This window comes from Tenrec ecaudatus, chromosome 16 (assembly GCF_050624435.1).
Source record: "Tenrec ecaudatus isolate mTenEca1 chromosome 16, mTenEca1.hap1, whole genome shotgun sequence".
Taxonomy (NCBI): Eukaryota; Metazoa; Chordata; class Mammalia; order Afrosoricida; family Tenrecidae; genus Tenrec; species Tenrec ecaudatus.
In genome coordinates this window covers 88,454,599-88,480,011 of record NC_134545.1, presented here as the reverse complement: position 1 = coordinate 88,480,011, position 25,413 = coordinate 88,454,599, and the positions used below count along the sequence as shown (strand labels likewise).

At 46.3% G+C, this 25,413-nt stretch overlaps 1 protein-coding gene across 4 annotated transcripts in view; it reads left to right on the top strand.

Annotated features, from left to right (window-relative positions):
- The first annotated feature begins 7,903 nt into the window (after positions 1-7,903).
- STN1 (STN1 subunit of CST complex) overlaps positions 7,904-25,413 on the top strand; it is a 37,371-nt gene continuing 19,861 nt past the window's right edge. The window contains exons 1-4 of one of the 4 annotated variants that reach the window (XM_075533973.1): positions 7,904-8,086; positions 8,507-8,709; positions 11,433-11,528; positions 18,394-18,459. In XM_075533973.1, the coding sequence (XP_075390088.1) occupies positions 8,523-8,709; positions 11,433-11,528; positions 18,394-18,459 (349 nt within the window). In that variant the 5' untranslated portion in view covers positions 7,904-8,086; positions 8,507-8,522. Of the gene's footprint in view, positions 8,710-11,432; positions 11,529-18,393; positions 18,460-25,413 lie in introns of all 4 variants that reach the window. The other 3 variants (XM_075533975.1, XM_075533974.1, XM_075533976.1) reach the window with 3 other exon arrangements.

Sequence of the window (25,413 nt, the reverse complement as noted above, 5' to 3'; positions counted from 1 at the left end):
CTTGGCGGGTGTCAACAAGATGGAAGGGGTTTACAGAGGAAGAGGACATTAAGGAGGAAGAGACAGAGATTAGAAAGGAAACAACAACAAAAAAAGATGTGTCCGGAAGCCACGGTGGGGGACGGGAGACAATCTGAGCAAACCCACGGCAAGTACTAGGGCGGAAATCACACCCAACTCTGCAGGAATGATAAGGAAAGGAGAGTGTCCTCTGCTTCCAGGACACTGTCTGTGGTAACCGCAGGAGAACAGTTTCAGTGGCGCGGCGGGCTGGGCTGGGGCTGGCGATTGCGGGAAGTCCACCTTTGGTGGGTTGAATTCGAGGCCCAACCGGGGGCCTAGGAAATACATCTGACTCTTCCAAGAAGCTTAGCTGTGAAAGGAGAGCCAGGGGGCAAGAGCCAGAGGGGTAGGCAGCTTCTGAAAGGCTGTTTTTCAGAATGAGACTAACCAGCAAGGTAGCATTGCTCCTCCTGGGCCGGGGCGAAGCGAGAGAGAGGACAGGACGCCATCCGAGACTGAGCCAAGTTGAGGAGCAGCAACGCACGTGTGGAGAAGCAAAGCACGTGCCTCTTCACCATCAACTCGCAACGGTGTCTCAGTGCATTCCCCTGCCCCCCCTCCGACCCCCAAACCATTTTATTGGGAACCACTGCAGCTATCGTGCCACTCCAGAGTGCAAGCACATCGAGTAGCATTGGACAAGTGCTACTACAATCCGTTTCAAAATGTTTTCTTCTTCTTGGACTCATGATACCAGCAACCTTTTGCCTGTGCCCCACCCAGTCCATTTTTGAGGATCCATTCAGTAAATTGGATAGAGACTACTTTCTCCCTCAGTGGGTTGGAATCCCTGGGCCACTGACAATTAAGATGCATTAGCTGCTCACTGAGTCCACCCAGAGGCACCTCAGAAGAAAGACCGGGCAACTAAACGCCCCCAAACCAGTCATGGAAAACTCTAGAGAACCTAATTCCACTTTAACATACCGGAGGTCACCATCCATTTGAATGCATTTGGAACAATGTTATTGATAGACCTGGCTGGCATCCCTCCAGTTTTTAAGTCATTGAAGTATTCCTCTGGTCAATCAATAAGCAACCTTCTATCGATCAATAACCACCACCCTTTCTTTTTCTTTTTTTTAGCTTAACCCAAACCCCTTTTTGCCATTGAGTGGATACTGATCTGGACTAGAACTGCCCCAAAGGGTTTCTCCTCCACGGTGGCCACTGGTGGGTTTGAACTGGTACCCTTTCGGCTCTCACAGATGAGTGCTTAACTCCCGCACCACCAAGGCCCCTTTTCTTTTGCTCACAGGATGGAATTTGAAGTGACTGGAAGCCCTTTAGGATGTCTCCCACATCTCTGTCTCTGGCCTCATCTCCTGCTGTTTCTAGCACAGCTGCCCTCTCTAGCTAGCGTCCATGTTTGCTGACCCTTTACTATGCCCTGCTCTTCTTACTGCTTTTGCTCTGCTCCCATCCCATCCCAAGGTCATCAACCCCCTCCCTTTCCACACAGGGAGACTGAAAGGAAAATCCAACTGTCTCATGGTCTCCACGGCTCCACGTGATCTGCCTTCCATCTCCCTCTTCAGCTACCTTCCTGGCCACTCTTCCGCTCCTGCTGCCCCTCTGCCTCTTCCATTCTGTGAGCTGTCCCTCCTCTGGGATCAGGAACTTGCTGAGGCTCCTGCCAGAGTGGCCCTTTATATAGCAGGTCCTTTCTATTCCCCAGATCTCGGCCTGAGTGGCACATCAGCTCACCTCATCATGAGAAATACATCTATGTAAAGTAGATTCCCCTACCTAATTATTAGCCATTAAAAGACCCCTTCTTGCCCCAGGGAAGAGCTGAAAAAAAGAGGTTTCTTTCCTTCTTACCCTCAGTCTCTAGCACAACGTTGACGCATCCTTTATAAACACATTGCATGTCTTTTTGGAATGAACGAATGGACAGCTATTCAATGGTCTCAAAGCCCAAGTTAATTCTCAACTCTGTAATGAATACTTATTATGCTTTACATGTACCGGGTACTTCTTGTATCCCAGTCATGAAATCCATGATTTCACTTAATGAGGCCCAGCTTTAACTCTAACAGAGTTTAGTTATGACTAAACCCCTCTAGCTCCTAGAGCGTTTATTGTCCCGGCCGCTCATACTGTATCGGATCATAAGTAGATCCAATTGCTATTGCTTTGCTGTTTCATATATTGTACGCATTCTTCTTTTTGCCCTAAGTGAATACAGATCCCTAGTGCTCACTCGTAACCCAAGGGCAAAGACAGGGGTGCTCAATATATGAACGATGGCCCCTCAGGGAAAAAGCTACTGTATACAAACAATCTTGGGGTGAGGACCGTGTAGCATGGCAGGGACCAGATCAAATCCAGGGATGCACATGGGAGACAACTGGGGAGGAGGTGGGGAAAGTGGAAAAAAATGATGAAGATAAGGAAGAAATGGGTAGCTGGGGCATGGGGCGCTAACCCACCCAAGGGGAGGGTATTGTTTATATCTCCACAGGGAAAAAGGGACCAGACTTTAACCCAGTGCCCCAAGGTGTGAGTGTAACATTCCCGTGGAGTAGGAAACCAGTGGAGAGGTCTGGGGGCTTGCCCCAGTACCAAATACTAAGTGGATGCCTGCCCCTCCCCCCAGAAGAATTTATTTCAAAGGACAGCATTGAATCTGCAGCTCCCTGGAGAGGGACATATCTGATCAGAGCACAGGGAGCAGATGAAGGGGGAGTAAGAGAGAGTGGAGCACTTCCTGGCCCACCAGGCCCTGAGGATGATGACCCAAATTAGAACAGCCAGTCCACAGAGAGGACCACATAGCCAGCCCCACTATGAGACACGACGTCCCTCACTGACCCATGGCCCTGTGGGGGACAGCACCGGAGACACAGTGTGGGAATTGTGCCCAACCTGATCCCACCACACTGAAGCAAAGCACTGGGGGAGTGCAGCGGAACAGCAAGGGAATGGAGCGGCAAGGTTCCCAGGGAACGCTGAAGGTGGACTTTGGGGCCAGGGTGTGGTGCCCCAACAGATTGGACTGGAAAACACTCCTAAAGGCCAACAAACGATCCCTGAACTAACTACAAGCTTTTCTTTCTTGTTGTGTTTTGTTCTTTGTCAGTGGTTTGTTGTTGTTGTTTTGTTGTATATTGTTGTTTGGATTTGTTCTGTCTTGTTTTTGTGCATGTTATTATCTCCACAGGTCTGTCTACATAAGATAGGCTTGATGAACTAACTGGAGGTAAAACAATGGGACTGACAGTTCTGGGGGGAAATGGGATAGGGGGAGGTGGGGGGTAAGGAAGTGGTGTTAACAAACCCAGGGACAAGGGAACAATAAGTGATCCAAATTGGTGGTGAGGTGGGTGTGGCAGGCCTGGTAGGGCATGATCAAAGGTAATGTAATGAAGAGGTATTGCTGAAACCCAAGTGGGGACAGAGCATGATAGTGGGACAGGAGGAAAGTCAAGGGAAATAGAAGAAAGAGCTGGGAGGCAAAGGGCATTTACAGAGGTCTAGATAAAGACATGTACATATGCAAATATATATATGAGGATGGGGAAATCGATCTATGTGTCTATATTTATAGGTTTAGTATTAAGGTGGCGGAAGGATATTGGGCCTCTACTCAAGTACTCCCTCAATGCAAGAATACTTTCTTCTATTAAATTGGCATTCTATGATGCTCACCTTCCCGACACAAGCACTGAAGACAAAGCGGGTGAATAAGCAAATGTGGTGAAGAAAGCTGATGGTGCTCGGCTATCAAAAGATATAGCGTCTGGGGTCTTAAAGGCTTGAAGGTAAACAAGTGGCCATCTAGCTCAGAAGCAACAAGGCCCACATAGAAGAACACGCCAGCCTGTGTGATCACGTGGTTCCAAAGGAGTCAGTTATCAGGCATCAAAGAACAAAAAATGATATCATTGGGTGCACACCTCCATGATAGGATCGCTGAAAACAAACGGGTGCATAAGCAAATGTGGCGAAGAAAGCTGATGGTGCCTGGCTATCAAAAGAGATAGCGTCAGGGGTTTTAAAGGCTTGAAGGTAAACAAGCAGCCATTTAGCTCAGAAGCAACAAAGCCCACATGGAAGAACACACCAGCCTGTGCGATCACGAGGTGTCGAAGGGATCAGGTATGAGGCATCATCAGAACAACAAAAAAAAAATCTTACCATAATGAATGAAGCGGGAAGTGCAGAGCAGAGACCCAAAGTCCATTTTTTGGCCACTGGAGATCCCCTTGCAGAGGGGTCTAGTGGAGGAGGAGATGAGTCAGTCAGGGTGCGATGCAGCACGGATGAAGAATACAGCTTTCCTCTAGTTCCTAAATGCTTCCTCCCCCGCCCCCCACTATCATGATCCGAATTCTACCTTGCAAGTCTGGATAGAGCAGAGGATGTATACTGGTACAGATAGGAGCTGGGGGCACAGGGAATCCAGGGCAGATGATACCTTCAGGAACAGGGGTGTGAGGGGTGATACTGGGAGCATAGAGGGTGAGTGGGTTGGAAAGAGGGAACCGATTACACGGATCTACATGTGACCTCCTCCCTGGGGGATGAACAACAGAAAAGGGGGTGAAGGGAGATGTTGGACAGGGCAAGATATGACAAAATAATAATTTATAAATTATCAAGGGCTCATGAGGGAGGGGGGAGCGGGAAGGGAGGGGAAATAAAGAGGACCTGGTGCAAAGGGCTTAAGTGGAGAGCAAATGCTTTGAAAATGATGAGGGCAATGAATGTATAGATGTGCTTTACAAAATTGATGTATGTATGGATCGTGATAAGAGTTGTATGAGCCCCTAATAAAACATTTTAAAAAATAAATTTAAATTCAGAAATGGGGGCGGGGAAAGAAAGCAGAAAATGTTAAAAACTAGAAAAAAAAGAAAGATGTCCCCTCGTGGTATTAACATGGACACAAAAAGAAGGTTAGTAAGTTATCTTTGTTCTAACAGAAGCTCTTAGTCTACCTGTAAAGATGTCACAATGGTTAAGTTCAAAGGAGATCATTTAAACTTTGAGATGTCTAACTCGATCTCATTCCCGCCCCCCCCAAAGAATTTTGCTATGTCTGAACTGCAAAACGTGCCCACCAAAGCAAGTGATTTCATCCTGTGAACTCACAAGTCAGTGCTGATTGTTGGGCTTTGAACCATCGGCTTTGTGGTGTTGAGGAATCCCAAGCTACAGAGCCCTCCAGGGCGCACAGAAACGTCTGGAGTCCCTTTGCACACTTCCAGCCAGGGCCCCAGGAACCTGGATCTATCCCCATGAGGAATGCAAGGAAGAAGACCTTCCTGTTTTAAGTCGGGAAATTCTGCTTTTACACCTCATCCTGGTTTGCAGCTGCAACCTACTCCTTCCATTGTTCAGTTCAGGCCAAACAGGACTGCCCGAGGCTCTCAGGTATGGGCCTTTCAGAGTATACAATAGCACCAGGGACTTCAGGCTTTGCTTCCCACCACCTGGGTGTGGCTCTCCACAGCAGACAGCTAGGAGTCCCTGTGCCTCTTACCTCTGGTTCTCTATCCCTGAGACGCATTCCGAGAGCCATTCCTTAAGACATTGCCGGCTCTGGGTACACTCAACTGCTGATTCTATTCCTGGGCTCCACCCTGGGCAGATGTGTGCAGACAGGTAAATGTAGCCTAACCTGCCCTCCCCATCTGATGGGTCAGCCCAAGCACCTGTCTTGTTGAATGTGCTTCCTTCAGGCGAGGCACCTTGTATTAGAGAGGAAGTCTTCTCTTAATTGAATCTTAAACTCCACAGACCCAACCGCTCCCTGCCATAGAAGCTGAGTGATGCTGTACTTTCCCAAAGGCTCTGATTCTTTTGGTTCGGTTCTATTTTTTTTAGCTGCTTTTTTAGGCAGACATAATTAAACCCATCATTCTAATTACACACATTTTCCATCCCAGCTGCTTCAGGTTCCTTCCCTGCTAAATGGTTTAGCAATGATCTCTCTGGCCACCAACCGTCTCCTCCAGGAATGGCCTGCTGAGACAGCCTGCACTTCAGTGATTTCACCAAGTCCCTATAAATTAGGAAGACCTCTTTCCATCTCCGGTCATGCCATGATGTAGTTTACTTACTTACTTGTGGGAGTGGACTGGGGTGGTTTATTTGTTGTTTGTTTGTTTGGGGGGTTGTCTTTTCTTACCTTAAATCAGGACTGCTGAGGATAAAGCTACATCAAGGTGACCACAATTTACCAAAATGTCAGGTTTGCACCATTCTAAAGTACACAACATTATAGACCAAGCAAGAGGAAAGGAGGTGGGGGGGGTACTGTCATGATCTTGCAGGACTGTTCCTGGACAGGGCCAAAATATTGCAGTCCCACAAAAGCTCACATGAAAATACCGATGCCATCACCAACTTGGATGGTAGAGTCCTACAGTGTGTGCGTGTTAATACCTCAGTCTTAAACTAGAAATAGGCATGGAAGAACTCCACAGTGCTAACGTCCTCCATGAGCAACTCCCTCCTGTGCCTTGGAGCCAGAAGAACTGGATGGTGCCCAGCTACTATTGCTGAGCATCTTGTTCATCAGAGATTCTGAAGAAGAATCCTGAGCAAAAGGGGGAAATGCAGAACAGAATTCCAAATGATCACGAACTCAAGATTTTCTGAAGCCATACAAGTTAGAGGAATTCCTAAAATGATTGCCCTGAGATCTCTAGGGCATCTGACAGGTCAGCCCTAATCTTTAAAACTTAAACCAAAAATATGACTTGACCAAACAATAATTTACCTTAGCAAGTTAAGATATCTGTCTTCAGTGTGATATATATATATATATATATATATATATATATATATATATATATATTAAAAGAACTATCTATGTGAGAATCAACTAAAAAAATTAGGTAGGAGCCTTAGAGGACAGTTGAGTTTGTGTTAAAGAGGAAGAGGATGTGAATGGTTCTTCAGTGAAGCCTGTAATCAATGTCATTGAATTGTACACGGAAAAACTGTTGGATTGATGTATGTTACAGTGAGCATCCTCTACACAATTTTTTAATGACAAAAAGTGTGCCACAATGACGTCTTGCTTTTTATGTTGCTTTGCTTTCTTTGTTTGCTTAAGATATCAGCAATCAAAAGGCAAAGATTTCACTTTGAGAACTAATGTGCACTTGACCCAAGTCATATGTATATGACAGCTGCCAATAAATAAGGAAGACTAAAGATGACGGGTTGATGCATTTGAATGATGAGGTTGGAGAAAAATGCTGACTATCTCTTGGGCCGCCAAAGGAACTAAGAAATCTATCTTGGAAAAAGTACAGCCAGAATGCGCCTTAGAAGCAAGGATGGTGACCCTGATGTCACATACTTTGGAGATGGCATGAGGAGGGATCAATCTCTGGGAAGGATGGCCTTCTTGGTAGAGAGTCAGCAAAAATGAGTGAAGCCTTCGAGAAGAGGAATTGAAACGTGGCTGCAACAATGGGTTCAAATATAGACACGATTGTGAGGATGGGTAGGGTCACAAGCAGTGCGCGAGTGTACACACACACACACACACACACATACACACACACACACGAGAATATCAGCCCGTTTCCCAAACGTCTGCAATTCAGGATTTAGGCTAAATTAGAGCCAACTCCATCCGGAATCTGGCAGTCAGGATGAGAAAGGCCAGATTGCCGCAGAACAAGCGCGCGCAACTCTGTGCAGCCCAGCCTCCGGCAGACGTGCAGGATGGGGCGGGGCCGCGGCCGGATGGGCGGGGCCACAGGAGGGCCGGGGTGGGGCCGCGAGCCGATGAGCAGCCCCGCGGGCGGGGTGGGCGGAGCCGCGGGCGGGGTGGGCGGAGCCGCGGGCGGGGTGGGCGGAGCCGCAGGAAGGAAGCGCCGGGGCGGGAGGTTGCTCTGGAGTTGGGCGCTTGCCGGAACTGGGATCTCCGGCGACAGCGACCTTCGGCGCCGAGGACGGGCGGGGCCGGTTGAGTCTCCGCGGGGCCTGGTGTCTGCGCACGCGGCGGGGACGTCGGGAAGGCCCGGGCATCCGGGAAACGGCCGGCGGCGGCGCGGTGTGTCACGGCTTTCGGTTTCTTTTTCCTCCTTTTCTTGGACTCACCTGAAGTACGGAAGGTGCACTGGCAAGTCGCCTGTCGGCTACCCACTCTACCCCCAACACACGTCGGGCCAGGGGCGCCCATTTCTCCTGGGTCCCGCCCAGTAAAGCGGTTGCGGGGCAAGCCTGTGTGGACATGCTCCCCAGATAAAAATGCTCATGGCTCTTGAAGTTAGGTCTGTGTGGAAGAAAGACAATGCTGGGGCGGAGGATCACGGCATTCGAGGGTCCTCGCGGGAGGAATGCCGCCTTCCTGAGCCCCGGGGTGTAACTTTCGCAGGGTGCTGGGCCCCTAAGTTTGTCCTCCATGCCCACCGGAATAACTTTGCACCCAAGGTAAACGCCTTGCATCCTGGTTTTTGCATCTCGCATCCAGATCCTGCTCGGGAGCCATGCAGAATCCCTTAGAGTCACCTGGAAGCCACGACCCTGCCTCTGACTGCAGTTCGAATCACTCCCGCCCATGTGAGCCGGAAGAGACCCCTTCCCTCCTCTGGGGGCTGGATCCCGTGTTTCTAGCCTTTGCGAAACTCTACATCCGAGATATCCTGGACCTGAAGGAGTCCCGGCAGGTGCCAGGTATGTGCCTGGCTAGGGGCTATCTGGAGAGCCTCCCCTGCCGCAGGCCTTGAGAATGGCCGAGCCTGGCCCCTCTGGTTGATTCCCTTTGAGTTCATGCCAACTCACAGTGACTCCTTGAGACAGAGTAGAGCTGCTGATAGGGTGCTACGAGGCAGAATCGATTCGACCTCACACCAGAACTGCAACAGTCTTTATAGAAGTAGATCGCCAGAAGGGTGGATTCAAACCATCCACCTCCCGGTTCTCCTGATGCCCGTAAGCATTGCGCCACCAGGCCTCCTTAGTCCTGTGTGTATGCAACTTCAAAGCAGTCACATTTGGCCCCAAGCGACGTTTTTGCCTGCGATTGATGTCTTTAATATTCGGATTTGTTCTCTTGGTTTCCTTTGGTTGGCTCTCGGGAGGAAGATGGGAAGATGGAGGTCTTGGGCATTCCTATAGCTGACTCGGGATCAAACGTCACCGCTTTCCTAGCCTGGACCCATGGCTCATCTACAAAATTTAAGCATCTTTGGGGAAATGGTCACCGGGGGAATCCCAGGGCTCAACAGTGCCTGCCATGTTATGAGCCTTGAAAGCAGTCATTGTTGAGTTGACTCTTGGTTACTAAAGAGAAGTTCTTCATAATTAAGAATATAGAAAAAATATCACTTGGAGGTAGATTGAAATAATTTGTGTTTATGGGACGTTTGGATGAACTCTGCTCTGAGTGAGGCTTTCCAGCCAAGGGCCTTTTGAAGGGCAAGCTATGAGTCAGAAGCAGTCAACACTCGGAAGAACCCAGGCTGTAGTGAGACGAGATTTTATCTTTCTAGTTTCATATACAAATATAGTTGAGTGACCTTATTCTACAGCCTCATGTAGAAGTTTTTTTTTTAAAGACTTGGACCTTTGTTTCCTAATTATTATTGGAAATGGTCTGTTTTCCTTCTTGGGAAGGAAGCCAGCTGGCTATCCCTCCTCACAGTTTGTTTTCCAAAACAGTCTGCTATTCTTCAGAGCTCATCTCCTCAGGAAGAAATTAATTCGCACCAAATGCCAGCTACAATGCAAGACCTGCAGGTGCTCGAGGATTAGGGGCCAGTGGCTAGAATGAACTCTGAAGGTTCTGGGGCACTCAGAGAGTCCAAGGAAGATGGGTCCTGGGGGTCTTTGCTCCGGTGTGTGTTTGTTCTTAAGTGAAACCTCTGGTTGAAACAACTTCAAACATCTTTCCACAGAGTGCCCTGTAGACTGTGCTAGAGAGTTCTGCAAGGTCTTGGGTGGCCCAGCCCCTCTGCTCAGCTACTAGTCCCGGAGTTGTTACTTTGAATCCACCCGCTGGTTCCCTAGCAGAGAAGCCTGATGATCTGCTTTCATAAAGATTACAGCCAAGAAAATAAAGATTCCAACTGTGGAACTCAGGTCTACTTATGGGCTCACCAGGAGTTAGAATCAACTTGAGGGCAAGGGGTTGGTTGAAACTGTGGTTGTGAAACTAACTGAAGTAGTTTAAGCCAGTCTAGGGAACTCAGCTACGAATATTGGGGTCCACAGAAGAGGCAAGGAATCAAGGCAGTCCTAGAACCTCATCAGGATGGGGCTCACCACTCCCAGGCCCTGCCCCTAAGCCTAAATGGCTTCATGTATCCTTGGTACAGTTTACTCCCCAAGGTTCCTCTTTTGCTGGGACGTGGCTGCTGACATCTATAGTTTGGTTTATAAACCAGCTTTAAAAAAGAACCTCTTGAGTGTGTCATCTGCTGGTCCCCAAAGCAATGTTTTGTAACGTAGTTAACATCTCTTCCCTTAAAAAAAAAAAATGCCTTCTCAATTCATAGACATGTTGTGTGGTTTGTTAGCAAAGCATTTAAAAAGCCAATGGAGTCTTTCTCAGTTTCATCATTTTCTTTCAGTCTCTCAAAAGACAGAACAGCATCTGGTCACATAACACAATGACTGTTTGCAGGTCTCCTTGTTCTGTAAAGGAATCCTGGTGGTGTACTGTTATGCATTGGCTGCTAACCAAAAGGTCAGGAGTTCAAAATGGCCAGCGTGCTCCGAGATAGAAAGATGAGGCTTTCTACTCCTGTAAAGAATTAGAGTCTAGGAAACCCACAGGGTGTTCTACCCTGTCCCAAGGGATCGGTAGGAGTCAGAATTGAATTGATGGCAGTGGATGAATTTTGAGTTTTCTAGAAGGAACTTTGCTCAGTATTTATAAGTGGAAAGTAGATTAGCCCAATCTAGTTGAGGAAAATTGATTTTCTTTTCTTATGCACGAGTATAAGCACCTTTACAGTGAAGTTTTCTACTCCTGACCCTGGTAGAAGACATCTGAATTTGGCAGGGCTTGTGGTTTTGCCATTCATCAAGGGCTGAAATTTCACCAAGCAGCATGTCACTGAATTCTCACATTCACCAACCCTCTCAACAGACTAGCAACATTGGAAGTCGCAGACAATGTGAGATTGGTTTACATATTCCAGTGTTGAAATTGTTTTGTGTGTGAGTACATGTTATCGCAGGCAAGCCATCTAATGTGGCAAAGCATGATTTGGTGATGGTACCGTTCAATGTTAAGATGATTTACTGTTAAAAATATGATCATGAAAAAATGAGGTGTTTGACCTAAACTCCTAATTGACTTACCACAGAATCATTGGAATGAAACCTTGTCCTAAGTCATGGACTACCTCTACATAGAAAATGAATGGATTTTCCCTTCCCCCCCCCCCCAGGTGTATATTTTTACAAAGGGCATCCAATAAGACAGGTGGATATCTTGGGAACTGTGATTGGAGTGAAAGAAAGAAATACTTTCTACAGTTACGGAGGTAAGAGCAAGTGTGTCAAGATTTAGTTTATGTATGAGGACCTCGCTTAGCAGAAGTGGAATTTAAGCAACCCCAACCTTTGCGAGTAGCTGGGTGAGCCAAGCCCACACATTTGACCCTTTTCAGATGAACGAAAAGAGGCTGTGGGTGAGGACTGCAGTTCTGGCCCAAGAACCAGACCAAGGGCCTGTGTGATCACGAGATGCCAAAGGGACCAGGTATAAGGCATCATGCAAAATATATATATATATATATATATATATATATATATATATATATATATATATATACCATAGTGAATGAAGGGGGAAGTGCAGAGTGGAGACTCAAAGCCCATTTGTCGGCCACTGGAGATCCCCTCATAGATGGGTTTAGGAGGGGAGATAGGTCAGTCAGGGTGCGATGTAGTACCGATGAAGAACACAGCTTTCCCCCAGATCCTGGATGCTTCCTCCCCCCAACTACCATGATCCGAATTCTACCTTGCAGGACTGGATAGAGCAGAGGTTGTACACTGGTGCATATGGGAGCTGGAGGCACAGGGAATCCAGGGTGGACGATACCTTCAGGACCAGGGGTGTGAGGGACGATGCTGGGAGAGTAGAGTGTGAGTGGGTTGGAAAGGGGGAACCGATTACAAGGATCCACATGTGACCTCCTCCCTGGGAGACAGACGGCAGAGAAGGGGGGGAAGGGATACTCCAGATAGGGCAAGATATGACAAAATAACAATCTATAAATTATCAAGGGCTCATGAGGGAGGGGAAGGGAGGGGGAAAAAAAGAGGACCTGATGCAAAGGGCTTAAGTGGAGAGCAAATGCTTTGAAAATGATTAGGGCAAAGAATGTACGGATGTGCTTTATACAATTGATGTATGTATATGTGTGGATTGTGATAAGAGTTGTATGAGCCCCTAATAAAATGTAAAAAAAAAAAAAAGAAGAACCAGACCAAGGGCTAGGCCTGCAGCCCAGAGGGGCTTCTCTCCCCGCCCCTTTCCCATCGTGATTTCAGTGCTGTGTGTGACTCATCCTCACTGGTGTTCTAGAGCAAGACAAGACACACAGCGTGGGCTCGGAGAGAGTGAAATGCGTTAACTCTGTGTCGCCTGCTCAAAGGAGAGCTGCCATTCTTCCTGGGTCCCCGGGCCACCCTCGAGGTGGTGCGTGGCCTGCTCCTGCTTCACCGCAGACCTGTGCTGGGGGTGTGCCCTGCTCACACTGTCTATTCACCTCACAGCTAGGAAAAAAAGGCCTGTGGCCCAGGGATCTCTGGAGAAGATGTGCCGCCCGGCCCCAAAGGACACTGAGTGGCCCTTTAAGGATGGCCATCTCTGGACCTTCCCACTGCCAGAGCTCAGGGTTCAGGTATAGTTTCTGCAGGAAGGGATACAAACCAGTGGGAGGCAGGGGAGGCAGTGGTGACCAGGATGCACAGTGCACCTGCCAGTAACCCCAGCTCACACCTAGAATCGTGGGAGGCCCCAGTCAAGACCAGAATAACCCTTGTTGTCTAGAATGGTGTTCACAGGTCCAGATTCCCCCCTCTCCATCATCAGTCAAGATTTTAAACTAGCCAGAGAAGCGGTGTGCCTACAGTTAACAGACATTTTTTAAAAACTCAGAATGTCTCTAGATTTTCTTTTTTATGTCTTAAAATGCTGCTTACTCACTATCAACCAAAATTGAAAACTAGAGAAAGTTCAAATGCACTACACAGAAGGTACTTTGTTGTGGCTAGATGTTGTTGTCCTCCGATAGGCTAACTCAGAACAAAACACAGGCTGGTCCTGCGCCGCCGTCCTCAGAAGGGTTACGTCTGAAGCCACTGTTGCAGCCCCACCTCAGTCCATCTCATGAAGGGTCTTCCTCTTGTTGTTTGTTCTTTAAAACTTTTTATTGGGAAATAGGTCAGAGTAAGCAAAGATCGTAATTTTACCTTCAAGAATCCACCTCCATTCTAATTCAGCCCATCCCTTGCCCTCTCCGCCAGGTACCATGCCTATCCCACTCCCTCCCCGTTTCCTGTTTCCCTCTCTCCTCTTTAAGCCCCTCAACGCTGTGCTTGGCCCATGCTGCACTTTGGATCGTTCGTGGTTGATGATTCTCACACCAAGGTCAGTGCCAGACCTGAAGGGTAGGGGCCGTAGCCTTGGGGGTCCGCTAGTTTCTGTCCAGTCAGTAAGCCTGGGCTCTTATGATTTTGAGTTCTGTTCCACATTATTCTTTTCTTTTTTAACATCATTTTATTGGGGCTCTTACAGCTCTTGTAACATTCCATACATCAATTGTTTCAAGCATATTTGTACATAAGTTGCCATCATTTCCTGAACATTTACTTTCTATTTCAGCCCTTGGTATCAACTCCTCTTTTTTCTCCCCCTCCTCCCCTTGTGACCCCTTAATAAATTATAAATTATTACTGTTTCCATATCTTACACTGACTGCTGTCTCCCTTCACCCACATTTCTGTTGTTCATCCCTCAGGGGGGTGGGGTGGGTTATGTGTCGATCAATGAGATTGGTTTCCCCTTCCTCCCCTGCTCCCCCTACTTTCCCCCTACCCTCCTGGTATCATTACCCCATCTCTGTTCCTGAGGGGTCTATGTGACCTGGATTCCGTGTGTCGTGAGCTCTTATCTGTACCAGTGTTCATGCTCCAGTCTACAGGACTGGGGTCATGGTAGTGCGGGGTGAGGAAACCTCAAAGAACCAGAGGAATATTAGGTGTTACATTGGTGCTATACTGCACCCTGGATGACTCATCCCTTCCTTGTGACCCTCTGTGAGGGGCTGTCCTATGGTCTGCCGATGGGTTTGGGGTCTCTGCTCCGACCCCCCTCATTCTCAACAGTATGTTTGTTTGCTTTAGGTCACTGTTCCACATTTTCTCCCACTCTCTCCAGAGCCTTTTCATCTGACCCTGTGCAGAACAGTGAGTTGTGATCACCAAACATCATTAAGTTCGTACGATCTCAGAATTGTGGGGACTGCTGTTTGCACGGTTTATTAGCCATGGGACTAATTCTTTCCACATATCCTGTAGTGTTCATCACTCTTCTTCCTCTCGATGAGTTGTGCCCACCTTAGATGGCTTCTCTGAAGCATTTCAGATCCTAGTTGCTACTCACCAAAGTAGGATGTAGCCCATTGTCTCTGTGAACTATGGTATGCCGTTTGACCTGGTGTCCCCCAAGACTATGATCCTGATCCCCAAGGCTTAGTGACTCATCCCCTCAAGGTATTTGGTCATGTCCAAGATGTCCGTAACTTTATCCCTTATGTGTTCATCCGTGTTCATGGATATATTTGGAGCAAAATCAAATACGCTTATGTGGATATCTTCTGTCACATTTATACATTTATGGGTATACTCCCAATCTCTCTCCCACACCTGTTCAGCCTATGTGTCTATCCCAGCATCTACCTGTATATCCCCAACATTGCATAATTATACATATATCAGCATTTGCCTCTGTTGCCTTCCAGTTGTAAACTGTTGCCTCTCTTATAAATCTCCCATCCCGTTTCCTGCCCCCTTTCTTATTGCGAGTTGCTTTCTTCTTCGCCAAAGTGAGCATTTGTCTACCCTCTAGCTCATGGCTTCCCCACCCTTTCTTTTCCTCCTCTTGGTAACCATCAAAGAATGCGTCTTTCCCTTTGAAAGCCTCTTCTTGTCTTTTTATAATGGCGGTCTCACACTTAGCTGTCCTTTTTGTGTTTGACTGATTTCACTTAGCGTATTGTCCTCCGAGTTCCCCAATGTTGCCAGATGTCTCCCAGATTCATTCCTCTTTCATGTTGCACAGTATTCTATTGTGTGTATGTTCAAAAAAATTTTTTTTAATTATTAATTCCTCCCCTGATGGGCACACGGGTGATTTCCTTCTTTTTGCTGTTAAGAATAAGCTGCAGTGAGCATGGCTGTGCGTATATCCATTCACGGCACAGCCTTATCTCTCTAGGACACACACCAAGTAGGATGGCTGGGCCATGTGGCATCTCTAATCCCCACTTCCTCAGGCGGCGCCACCCCGCTTTCCAGCGTTGTTGCAGCATCTGACAGCCCCGCGGGCAGCGTATGAGGTTACAGCCTCTCTGTGTCCTTGCCAGCATTTGTTGTCCTCGGTTTTTTTAATTTGCTATTCGATGTTGGGGTGAAGGTGGTATCTTGTTTTGATTTGCGTCTCTTGAATGGATGATGATCACGGGCATCTCTCCCTTTGTCTGCTGGCCGCCTGAATGTCTCGTTTGGTGAAGTGTCCGTGAGGGATTTTCTCTTTTTCACTGACCCTTTACCAGGCATGAGATCATTTTCCAGAAACCGATCCCTCCTGATAACATGTCCAAAGTATGAGACATGAGGGACATTCTGGCTGTACGTCCTCCAAGGCAAATTTCTTGACAGCTGCAGGGATAGTTAATGTTCTTTTTTGACACCAAATTCAAACGTATCATTTCTTATTCAGTCTTCCTAATTCATTGCCTGACTTTTGCGGGCATGTGAGGCGGTGGAGAACTCATGGCTGTGGTCAAGCACACCTTAGCCCTCAAGAGATTGCTTTACTTTTTATACTTTAAAGAGGTCTTTCCCAACAGATTTGCCCAATGCAGTATGAGACCCTTTGACTGTATTATTAATTAATATTGTTATTATTATTTTGCACTTTGATTCCGTGACTGCTGCATTTGTGGGCATGGAGAGTGAATCCAAGTGAAAGGAGATCCGGACAAATCCAGCCCAGTCTCCACATATCCATCATGCTGTTGGCGGCTGGAGCAGGGATGAGGAGTTTTGTATCTTTGCACTGAGTTCTAATCCCTGCTGAAGGTTGTCGGCTTTGGTCTTCAGCTCTTCCTGCTTCAAGTCCGCTTGGCTTTCAGCAAGCATCCACATCTCGCTAATGGTTCTTGTACATCCCTTCCATCCTGATGCTGCATTCTTCTGCCTATAGTCCAGCTTCTGTTTGCTTCTTTCTTTCTATCTCATTGTTAGCTCAGCATACAGATGGAATAAATATAGTGAAAGGACACAGTCCTGATGTAGTCCTTGCTGACTGTAAGCCATGCAGTACCCCCTGGGTTCTGTTCAAATGTCTGCCTCTTGGTCTATGTACGGGTGCTTCGGGTGCCTAATTCAGCGCTCTGGATTCACTGTTTGCCCCCATGGCATCCACAGTTCATTCTGACTCACACAGTTGAACGCCTTTGCACAGTCAATGCAGCACACGTCATTGTCTCCGCTCTCAATCAGGACCGACCTGCGGTCAGCAATGACATCCCACATTCCACATCATTATCTCATTGGTACTTGAGTTTCTGGCAGCTCTCTGTCGATGTTCTGCTGCAACTATTTTTTAATGGTCTTCAGCAAAAAAATTACTGGAGTGTGATATTAATAATATTGTCTAATAATTCTCGTGTTTATGTTGCAATTCCAGGAAGTAAAACCCATCTGGAATGTATCTTATTAAAAAGCCACTTTGGGCTCTGCTTTTAACACAGATACTACTACTGCCATCATTGAATTAAGCAAGCAGGATTTTTACTTCAGACTCTTCTAAGTCTGAAGTTTCTCCTGTATTATATTTGCTTTTTTAAAAAATATATTTGCTTTCGACCCCAATTCTACCTTGCAGACCTGGTTATACCAGAGGATGTACAGCGGTGCAGTAGGTATCTGGAAACACAGGGAATCTAGGACAGATGAACCCCTCAACACCCGCGGTGGGAGTGGCGACACCCAGGAGGGAAGGGGGTGTAGAAAGGGAGAACCTATCTCGGAGATCTATGTGTGACCTCCTCTCTGGGAGATGGGCAATGGGGAGGCGGGGGAGGGGAGACGCCGGGGAGTGTAAGATAAGATATAATAATTATTTATAAACTATCAAGGGACCAGGGGTGGGATCGGGGAGGGAGGGGGAGGGGGGAAAAAGGGAAACCGAGCTGATTCCAGGAACCCAAGTGGAAGGTGAATTATGAGAATGACGAGTGCAACGAATGTATAAGGGTGCTTTGATCAATTGATGTATGTACGGATTGTGATAAGAGCTATATGAGCCCCAATAAAAAGATTTTAAAAAAATATATATATATATGTATATATATATTTGCTTTTACAATCGGCTGTCCTGTCTAGTTGAATTCTAAAAAACCAGCAGGCCCACTGACTCCTTGCTTAGTCATCTCTGCCCTGATAGTATCAGCGATCAGACACAGGGAAGACACCCAGCAAACATTTTCAAATAGCTATATAGCCCTTAAACCAAGTGCAATGAGATTTTCCCCCTCATTTTTTTTAAACCAGGGATAAAATAAGCCAGTCCAACATTCTTTATATGATGAGGATTTGATTGTGTCTCTGATGAAAATCGAGGCCTTCTCTGACATCCCCTGCATTTGTGAGGCTTGGACAGCAGCTCTTTCAGAAAGAAAAGCCCAGGCCCCAGGGCAGGAAATGCTGTGTCCTGGTGAGGTAGCAAGCTAGTGAGGGAGCAAAGGGTGCCTAACACAGGGTGACCCCAGACCACAGGCTGGGTGACACGCTCTTGTTCCAGGGCAGGAGAGAAAGGCTGACTGTGTGCGTCAGCCGTCATTGGGCTGGGGGCCCATTTTCAGAAGAGAGGAGTGAGTGACAGGGAGGCAGGACGAGTGTCATGGTGAATGTACTATGTTCACCTCAAGTAGAACACTGACACGTACAGACAGCCAGTTGACTCTGGGAAACGAGGAGCCATTACTCCTGAAGGCTGGAGAACGGGCTATGTATTTGGCCCACCAGGTTATTGGAAATAGGATGATGGCACATTGCTACTTTGCCAGCTCTGCCGCATCTCTCGCCCACCTTCCTTTGCTTTTCTTGCAGTGGATGACAGCACGGGAGTGATTAACTGTATCTGCTGGAAGAAGGGCAATCCTGAGTCCTCAACAGGTAAGTCGCCCCATTTACCACACTCCCTTACTGCGCTGCTCTCAGCGGACAGGCCTCAAGGGCTGGGGGTCGCACCGTTGTCCACTCATGAGTTACGCCGATCTTGAAGCACTGGGCCCGGCTTTGGCTGCTCTGAACACTGACTCCGTGAGAGGAGAGCCCGTCGTTTTTCTTTCTCCCATCTCTTTGGGGCTATTTTTCCTGCTGAGTCTATGGGAATGTAGCTAGGACACTGGGAGGTTTCAATCATTCATTTTTATCATGTCATTAACATTTTGTACATCAAGATGTTTTAGGCCGATTGCCGAAGCATCCCAGCATCCCTTTGCAAGTTGTCTACGGGTGTAGTGGGAGAAAGATGAGGCTTTCTACTCCTGGAAAGAGTTACCCTCTGGGAGACCCAGAAAGCAGCTCTACCCTGCCCTCCAGGGTCGCTTGGAGTCCGAACCAACTGGGCCGCAGTAAGTTTGGTTTGGGGAGCTCATTCTATCAACAAAAATGCTGCGCCACGTTGGCTGTCAAGAAACTACAGAAAACGGGGACCTTCTCTTCGTGGTTGTTTCAAACCTCATCCTGCATGAGTCTTCAAGATATGGCGCTTAGTCTGCATCGGTGTCTGCGCCTATTTCCTCATGTTGTACGTGGCGAGGGTCTAGCGCCTATTTCCTCGCGTTGTACGTGGCGAGGTCTAGCGCCTATTTCCTCATGTACGTGGCGAGGTCTAGCGCTGGCGTCGCTGCTCCTCGCCTGTTTGCCAGTGCACAAGGAGATGGTCAGAGTCTCACCGTCCTGTGTAGACAGTGCTGCCTGGTGTCATGCTCTTCATTGTCTCATGTGCTTACATTGAGAATGTGGCCATAGGGTTCTCGTGGCTTTGAGATTCCTATTTCCTAATATGGAGACATTTAAATCAATGGAGCTAATTTGTCTAGGAAGTTTTGTAATAAAAAAAAAGACGCCAGGGTTTGTTTTTTTTATGCAAATGCCTGATAGTTAAGACATAAACCTGTTTGATAACCGGAGTTGGGATTTTCATATATGCCTAGGCTATTTAAATCATTTGCAGATTTGATGCTTGTTAATATAATCCTTCATCAGAAGGTGTAATTTGATTGTAGATACTTGCCTCAGATGGAGAAGACATCAGTAAACTTTTTTTATACAAAAGGCCAGACAGTAAAAATTTTAAGCTTTTGAGCTCTGTCGTCTGGGTCTCAACTATTGGACTTTACCATTGTATCACAGAAGCCAGCCCAGGCAGTACATAAATAAAGGGTCTGACCGTGTTCCAACCTAAAACTTCATTTACCTGAGACCAGAAGCACTGGATGGTGCTGGGTTCCCACTGCCAACCGTTCTGATCAGGTCAACAGTAGGTGGCCCTGATCGAATGGGAGGACAATGGGGAGCAGACCTTAAACTCTGATCCGTCTGGACTGAGTGGATCTGTTGAAACGGGAGGATTGCCCGAGACTGTGGCCCTGAGCCACTCTTTAAACACGAACCTGAAATTCTTCTTTAAGGTCACCTTGGCGTGAAACATTTTGGAATGAAATATAGGATAAAAATAAAGGATAGTGTCTGTGAATTCCAGTGCTCCATTAGAAAACCCAAAGGCCATCAATTAGTACTCTGAAACAAAGATGAGATGATAAGGGGGCAGGGAAGTTAGAGCGCCCGAAACAGAACCACCAGAATGTATTGCAAGGGAAAGTTGACGTCTTGGGAACGGTAACCAAAGCACTGAACAATATGTGTGGAAATGCTCCAACGGGAACCTAACCTGCTGTGCAAACTTCCACTGAGAATAAAATAGAACGTTATTTAAAAGAAATGTATTTACAAAATACAGGCTCTGGGCTGGTTTGGCCCTCGAGCTGTAGTTTATTAAGCCCCATTTTAGATTATGTTTTAATTTTCAAAATGAACTCTTTGAGTTCATTAAAGACAGTTACGTGCATTTAAGCAACCTCATCATGAATATCATAAAATTCACATGCTTGGTAATTTTTTTAGTTAACTGAAACAGCTCTTACTAATGAGAGTGAACCTCTTAAAGTATCACTCGGCAGATGCATAAACGCACTGTCCCAGCGGGTAGTTTTAATTGGAAGCTGCTGTGAGGCTTTAGGCAGTGGGGAAGGGGACAGGGAGGGTGCCCGAAAAGGACTCTCCTCATCTGATGCATGAAGTTACGTCTTAAACTATTCCCGACTAGCCTGTTCCCTCCTTTTAGTTTAATTGCCCACAATTTAAAAGCTTTCCAATGAAGGCTCGTTTTTAAGATAATATTTAGTCTGAGTCAAGATCCTGTTGCAGCCAGTTACGGCTTAAGAATATAACGCTGACTCATGAATGTCACAGCTAAGGGTACCATTTGGATTCAGGGTTGGGAGCAAAATGCAGAAAGCTTAGCCCTCATGTTAGACTCTAATCTATGGGCTCACCTGTCAGGCTGAGATAGGCTACTTAAAATGGAATCCTGTCAGGCTCCATCCATCTCACTCTGTTAATTAAATTACACAGCTTGGGCCCCTCCCTCAGTGGTCCGGCTCACCCTTGAAATAAATCTGGGCCTGTCTTCCTCAGCCACCAGTCGGATCGAGTCAGGGGGCCTCTATGACCGCCTGTCATTTCTGAAGATGAAATTAAAAAATATCTTTACAATTCAGGCTAGACTAGAAGAGGACATGGAGATGGGAACGCAGTTGGAGTAGACTTTTAAAAAGAAATGTATTTTCTTTTTTGCTGTTGTTGAGAACGTATACAGTAGAGCAGATCCTAGTTCAACTATTTCCACACACACCGCTCAGCGAGCCTGATGACTACATTCTTCAATTGTGCGGCCATTTCACCTGCTTCTAATTGTCCCACCCCATCTTCCAAATGGCAGTGGTCAGTTTGCTCTTGCCTAGGTAATCGTAAAAGAGCATCAGCTGAAGGCAGACTTTCTTGGCTAGTTAAGCTAACTTGTCATCTGGAAGACCTTAAGGCATATTTTGTTTTAAGGCTTAGTTTGGGGATTCATCCAGCTCCCATGGCTTTAGCCAGTCTGGATTCCCTGAGAACGTGAAATTCTAGTCTGTATTTTCCCCCCTTTTGATCAAGATTCTCCTGTACAATCTTTGATCTGAATGTTCCGTAATGGTGGACAGGCACCATTTCGTTCTTCTGGTCTCGTGGCAAAGGAGGGAGTGATTCATGAAGGTAATTAGCCACATATTCCACTTCTTTCACCCACCCCTGCCACCCCTGCCTCTGTTGCTCCCTGTGACTAGAGGCCAGTTGTTGTGATGCTGGGCCCAAGCTTTAAGACCCCACACACTACATAATCAACTAGGAAGTGGAACAGCAACACTCACCACAATATTAGACCAGTTAACTGGGATGCCACATGAAAACAGTACCCCAAACTTCCAAACTAAGAAGCTGAATCTCATGAAGTATTTGGTTTGGCCAAATACAGACTCAGTTACTGCTTTATTTGTTATAAATATATTTATCATGCGAGGAATAACCTTTTAAAATGTAGACTTTCTTAAGGCTATGAAAGATGAGCCGTGGACTGAGAGAAAATATTTGTAAAGCACCTATCTGATAAAGGACTTGTACCTATCTATCTGATAAAGGACTTGTACTCAAGATATATGAAGGACACTTAGGACAGGAAGAGACAATCCATTTCAAAAATTAGCATCTGAATAGACATGTCACTAAAGAACATATACATGGCAAATAAGCACAGGAAAAGACACACTCTGGCATATGTCATTACTCCAAACCCACTGCTGTCAAATTGATGCCAGCCCACTGTGACCCTTCACAGGGTCTCTGTGAAATTTTACTGGCCTAGAAATCCTCGTTTTTCACCCAAGGAGCAGCTGGTGGGTTTGAACTGTCAACCTTGTAGTTAGCAGACCAATGCTTGCCCAACAGCAACTCCAGGGCTCCTTCCTATGTCTGTAGGAAAATGCGTATTAGAACAACCACCATACATACATTAGAATATATTAGAATTAATGATGCCCAATACACTGACAACACCAAATGCTGGTGAGAATGGAGAGCAGTAGGAACTCTCGTTCGTTGCTAATAGAAATGCAAAATGATAGATACTTTGGAAGACATTCTGGAAGTTTCGGGTGTTTTATTTTAAGTTTAACAGATAACCCAGAAATTGTACCCCCTGTTAATTTCAGCCCAATAGGCTGAAAAATCATGTCCAAACAGAGACCAGTATACAAATGCCCCTTGGCCCCAAACTGGAAGTATACCAAGCTACCCGTCAGTAGCTGGATGCACATGCAAACGATCGAGTCCATGAGAGATGAAGCTAGGAAAGGCCCTGGACGAACTTCCAGCCATGCCGAGTGAGGCTGGAAAGAAGCCAGTCTGCACAAACCGGACTCTGTGTGGTTCTGTCCTGGAGAAGGCAAACTGCCGCAGCAAACAGCTCAGTGGTCGGCTGAGGCACAGGAAGGAGGGGGGCAATCTGTGAAGAAGCACGAGGTATTTCAAGGACAGGGAGACCCTTCTGCATGAGAATGTAATGGTGGATACGGGACATTTGTCAAAACTCAGGGAACGATGATGTACAGATTGAGCTCTAAGGTAAGCTCTGGGCTCTAGTTAATAGAATGTATCCATATCAGTTCATCAGTTGCAACAAATTGACTACACTAATAGAAGATATTAATAATTAAAGACATCAATCATAAGAGGAATGGGTTGGGTGCCAGCCTGCTCGCTAGCCACAAGGTCAGCAGTTCAAGCACACTGGTCACTGTGTAGGAGGAAGATGAGGCTGTGTACCCCATAAAGACATCCCTTTGGGAACCTTAGGTGGCGTCCGTCTGAGTCAGAATTGACTCCGTGGCATGGCATGCTTGCAGGGAGCAGAGGAGAAGTCGGCCCTTTCTGCATAAGTCTTTCTATAAGACTAAAAGCACTCTAAAAAATATGCATCCAAATGATAATAATTATTATTTAATCCTTTCTAAAAACAACTTAGCAATCTAGGTAGCATTAATGCTAATTGGGGATCAGGTATCAGGCATCTAAGATCCAGAACAAAATCATACCGATGTGAAAGGAGTGGCGGATATGGAGTGGAGACCCAGAGCCCATCTCTAGACAATTGGACATTCCTTTACAGAGCTGTCCCAAGGAAGAGACGAGTCAGGGTGTAGTATACCACCGATGAAACATACAACTTTCCTCTAGATCTTTAATATACCCCCCCCACTATTATGACCTCAAATTGACCTTACAAATCTGACTAGGCCAGAACATGTACACTGCTAAAAATAAGAGCCCACAACACAGGAAATCCAGGACAGATACCCCCCTCAGGACCAATAATGAGAATAGAGATACCAGGAGGGTAAGGACAAGGCGGGGGAATAAAGGAGGAATAGATCACGAGGATTTGCAACCCCCTCCCAGGGGGACAAACAACAGAATAGTGGGTGAAGGGAGACAGCAGATGATGTAAGATATGAAAATAATAATTTATAATTTATCAAGGGTTCATGAGGGAGGGAGGGAAAAATGAAGAGTTGATATAAAGGGCTAAAGTAGAAATAAAATGCTTTGAAAATGATGATGACAACATATGTATAAATGTGCTTGACACGGTAGATGATTTTTGTATGTATTATAAGAACTGTAAGAGCTCCCAATAAATGGATTTTAGAAAGAAGAGCCCCCAATAAAATGATGTAAAAAATAACAATAAAAAAATCAATTGTGCTTAAGGTGAAAGCTTAAAAAAACAAAAAAATGCTAATTGGGAACAGGTTCTTAGGTATTGGCTACTGACACAGCAAGTTCTATAGACTCTGAATTGCTGTTTCCTGTGGTGGAGTAGATATATTTCGATGAATGGCTCTGCATAGTGCCAGGTCATAATTATCAAAACTCTATTAGGTTATAAAGTAGATATTTTTACGAAAAGATCAGAAGAGGTACTCATTACATTATAGAAACCTCAGTTTCCTTAAGTAGAAATACTGGTTCCTTTAGTTCCTGGGGGTAGAAGTGGTTAATATCAGAAGCTCACTGAGCGTTGAGATTTCAAGTCTGTCCAGAGTGACCTTGAAAGGAGGACCTGGCAGTCTCCTTTCAAAATATCAGCCACTAAAAGCTCTATGAAGCATAGTTCCATTCTGACATACATGAGGTCATCATGCCTTCGACTTGACCTGAGAGCACCTGGCAGCGGTGGCAGTGGCATATGACAAAAACGGGACTACAGCAGCAGGATGGATATAAACCAGCCGTTAGCAAATCCTGGTGACTTGCCTAGATAACAGTATTTTGTAAGAGATCGACCGGCTGTCTAGCAGTTTACATGAAATGAACTAAAGGACAGGGTTGGCATTTAATATGGTAAACTCCCATACATTCCTGCTGAAAGTTACCATCAGTTTAAGACAGATGGACTAAACATTTTTCAATTTTAAAAAACAGTAAAACCGAATGAACACTTTTTAAAAAGCAATGGAATGAGACTATCTTAAGAAATAAACGGATAGAGATTTCCCAAGAGTTTTAAGAAATTAACAAAGGATTGACACGAGACGACGAGCGTACACCTGAGGAAATACAGAGCGTAAATGACCTTGAAGCACACCTGCACAGCCTTGTGCTTTAAGCACAGAATAAACCCCTATGGAATTTACATGCCTGGAGCTGCTGTGCCGTAACCCTGCAAGCGGATGGCTTTGGAGAACAGAAGTTTAGTTTCTGACAGTTTGGAGCCAGAGGTCCAGGCAGGGTCTCAGCGGTGTTGACTTCCTCCTGGCTACATTGGCAGGCCTCTCGTGGCATCGGTCTTTGCCTGTGCAAGGGCATGTCTTTGTGTCTGTGCTGCTCTTTGCGGAATTCAGAAGTGACCAGGTCTGGGGTCCACCCCACACGAGCGTAGCCGCAACGATTGCATTAGATTGTATT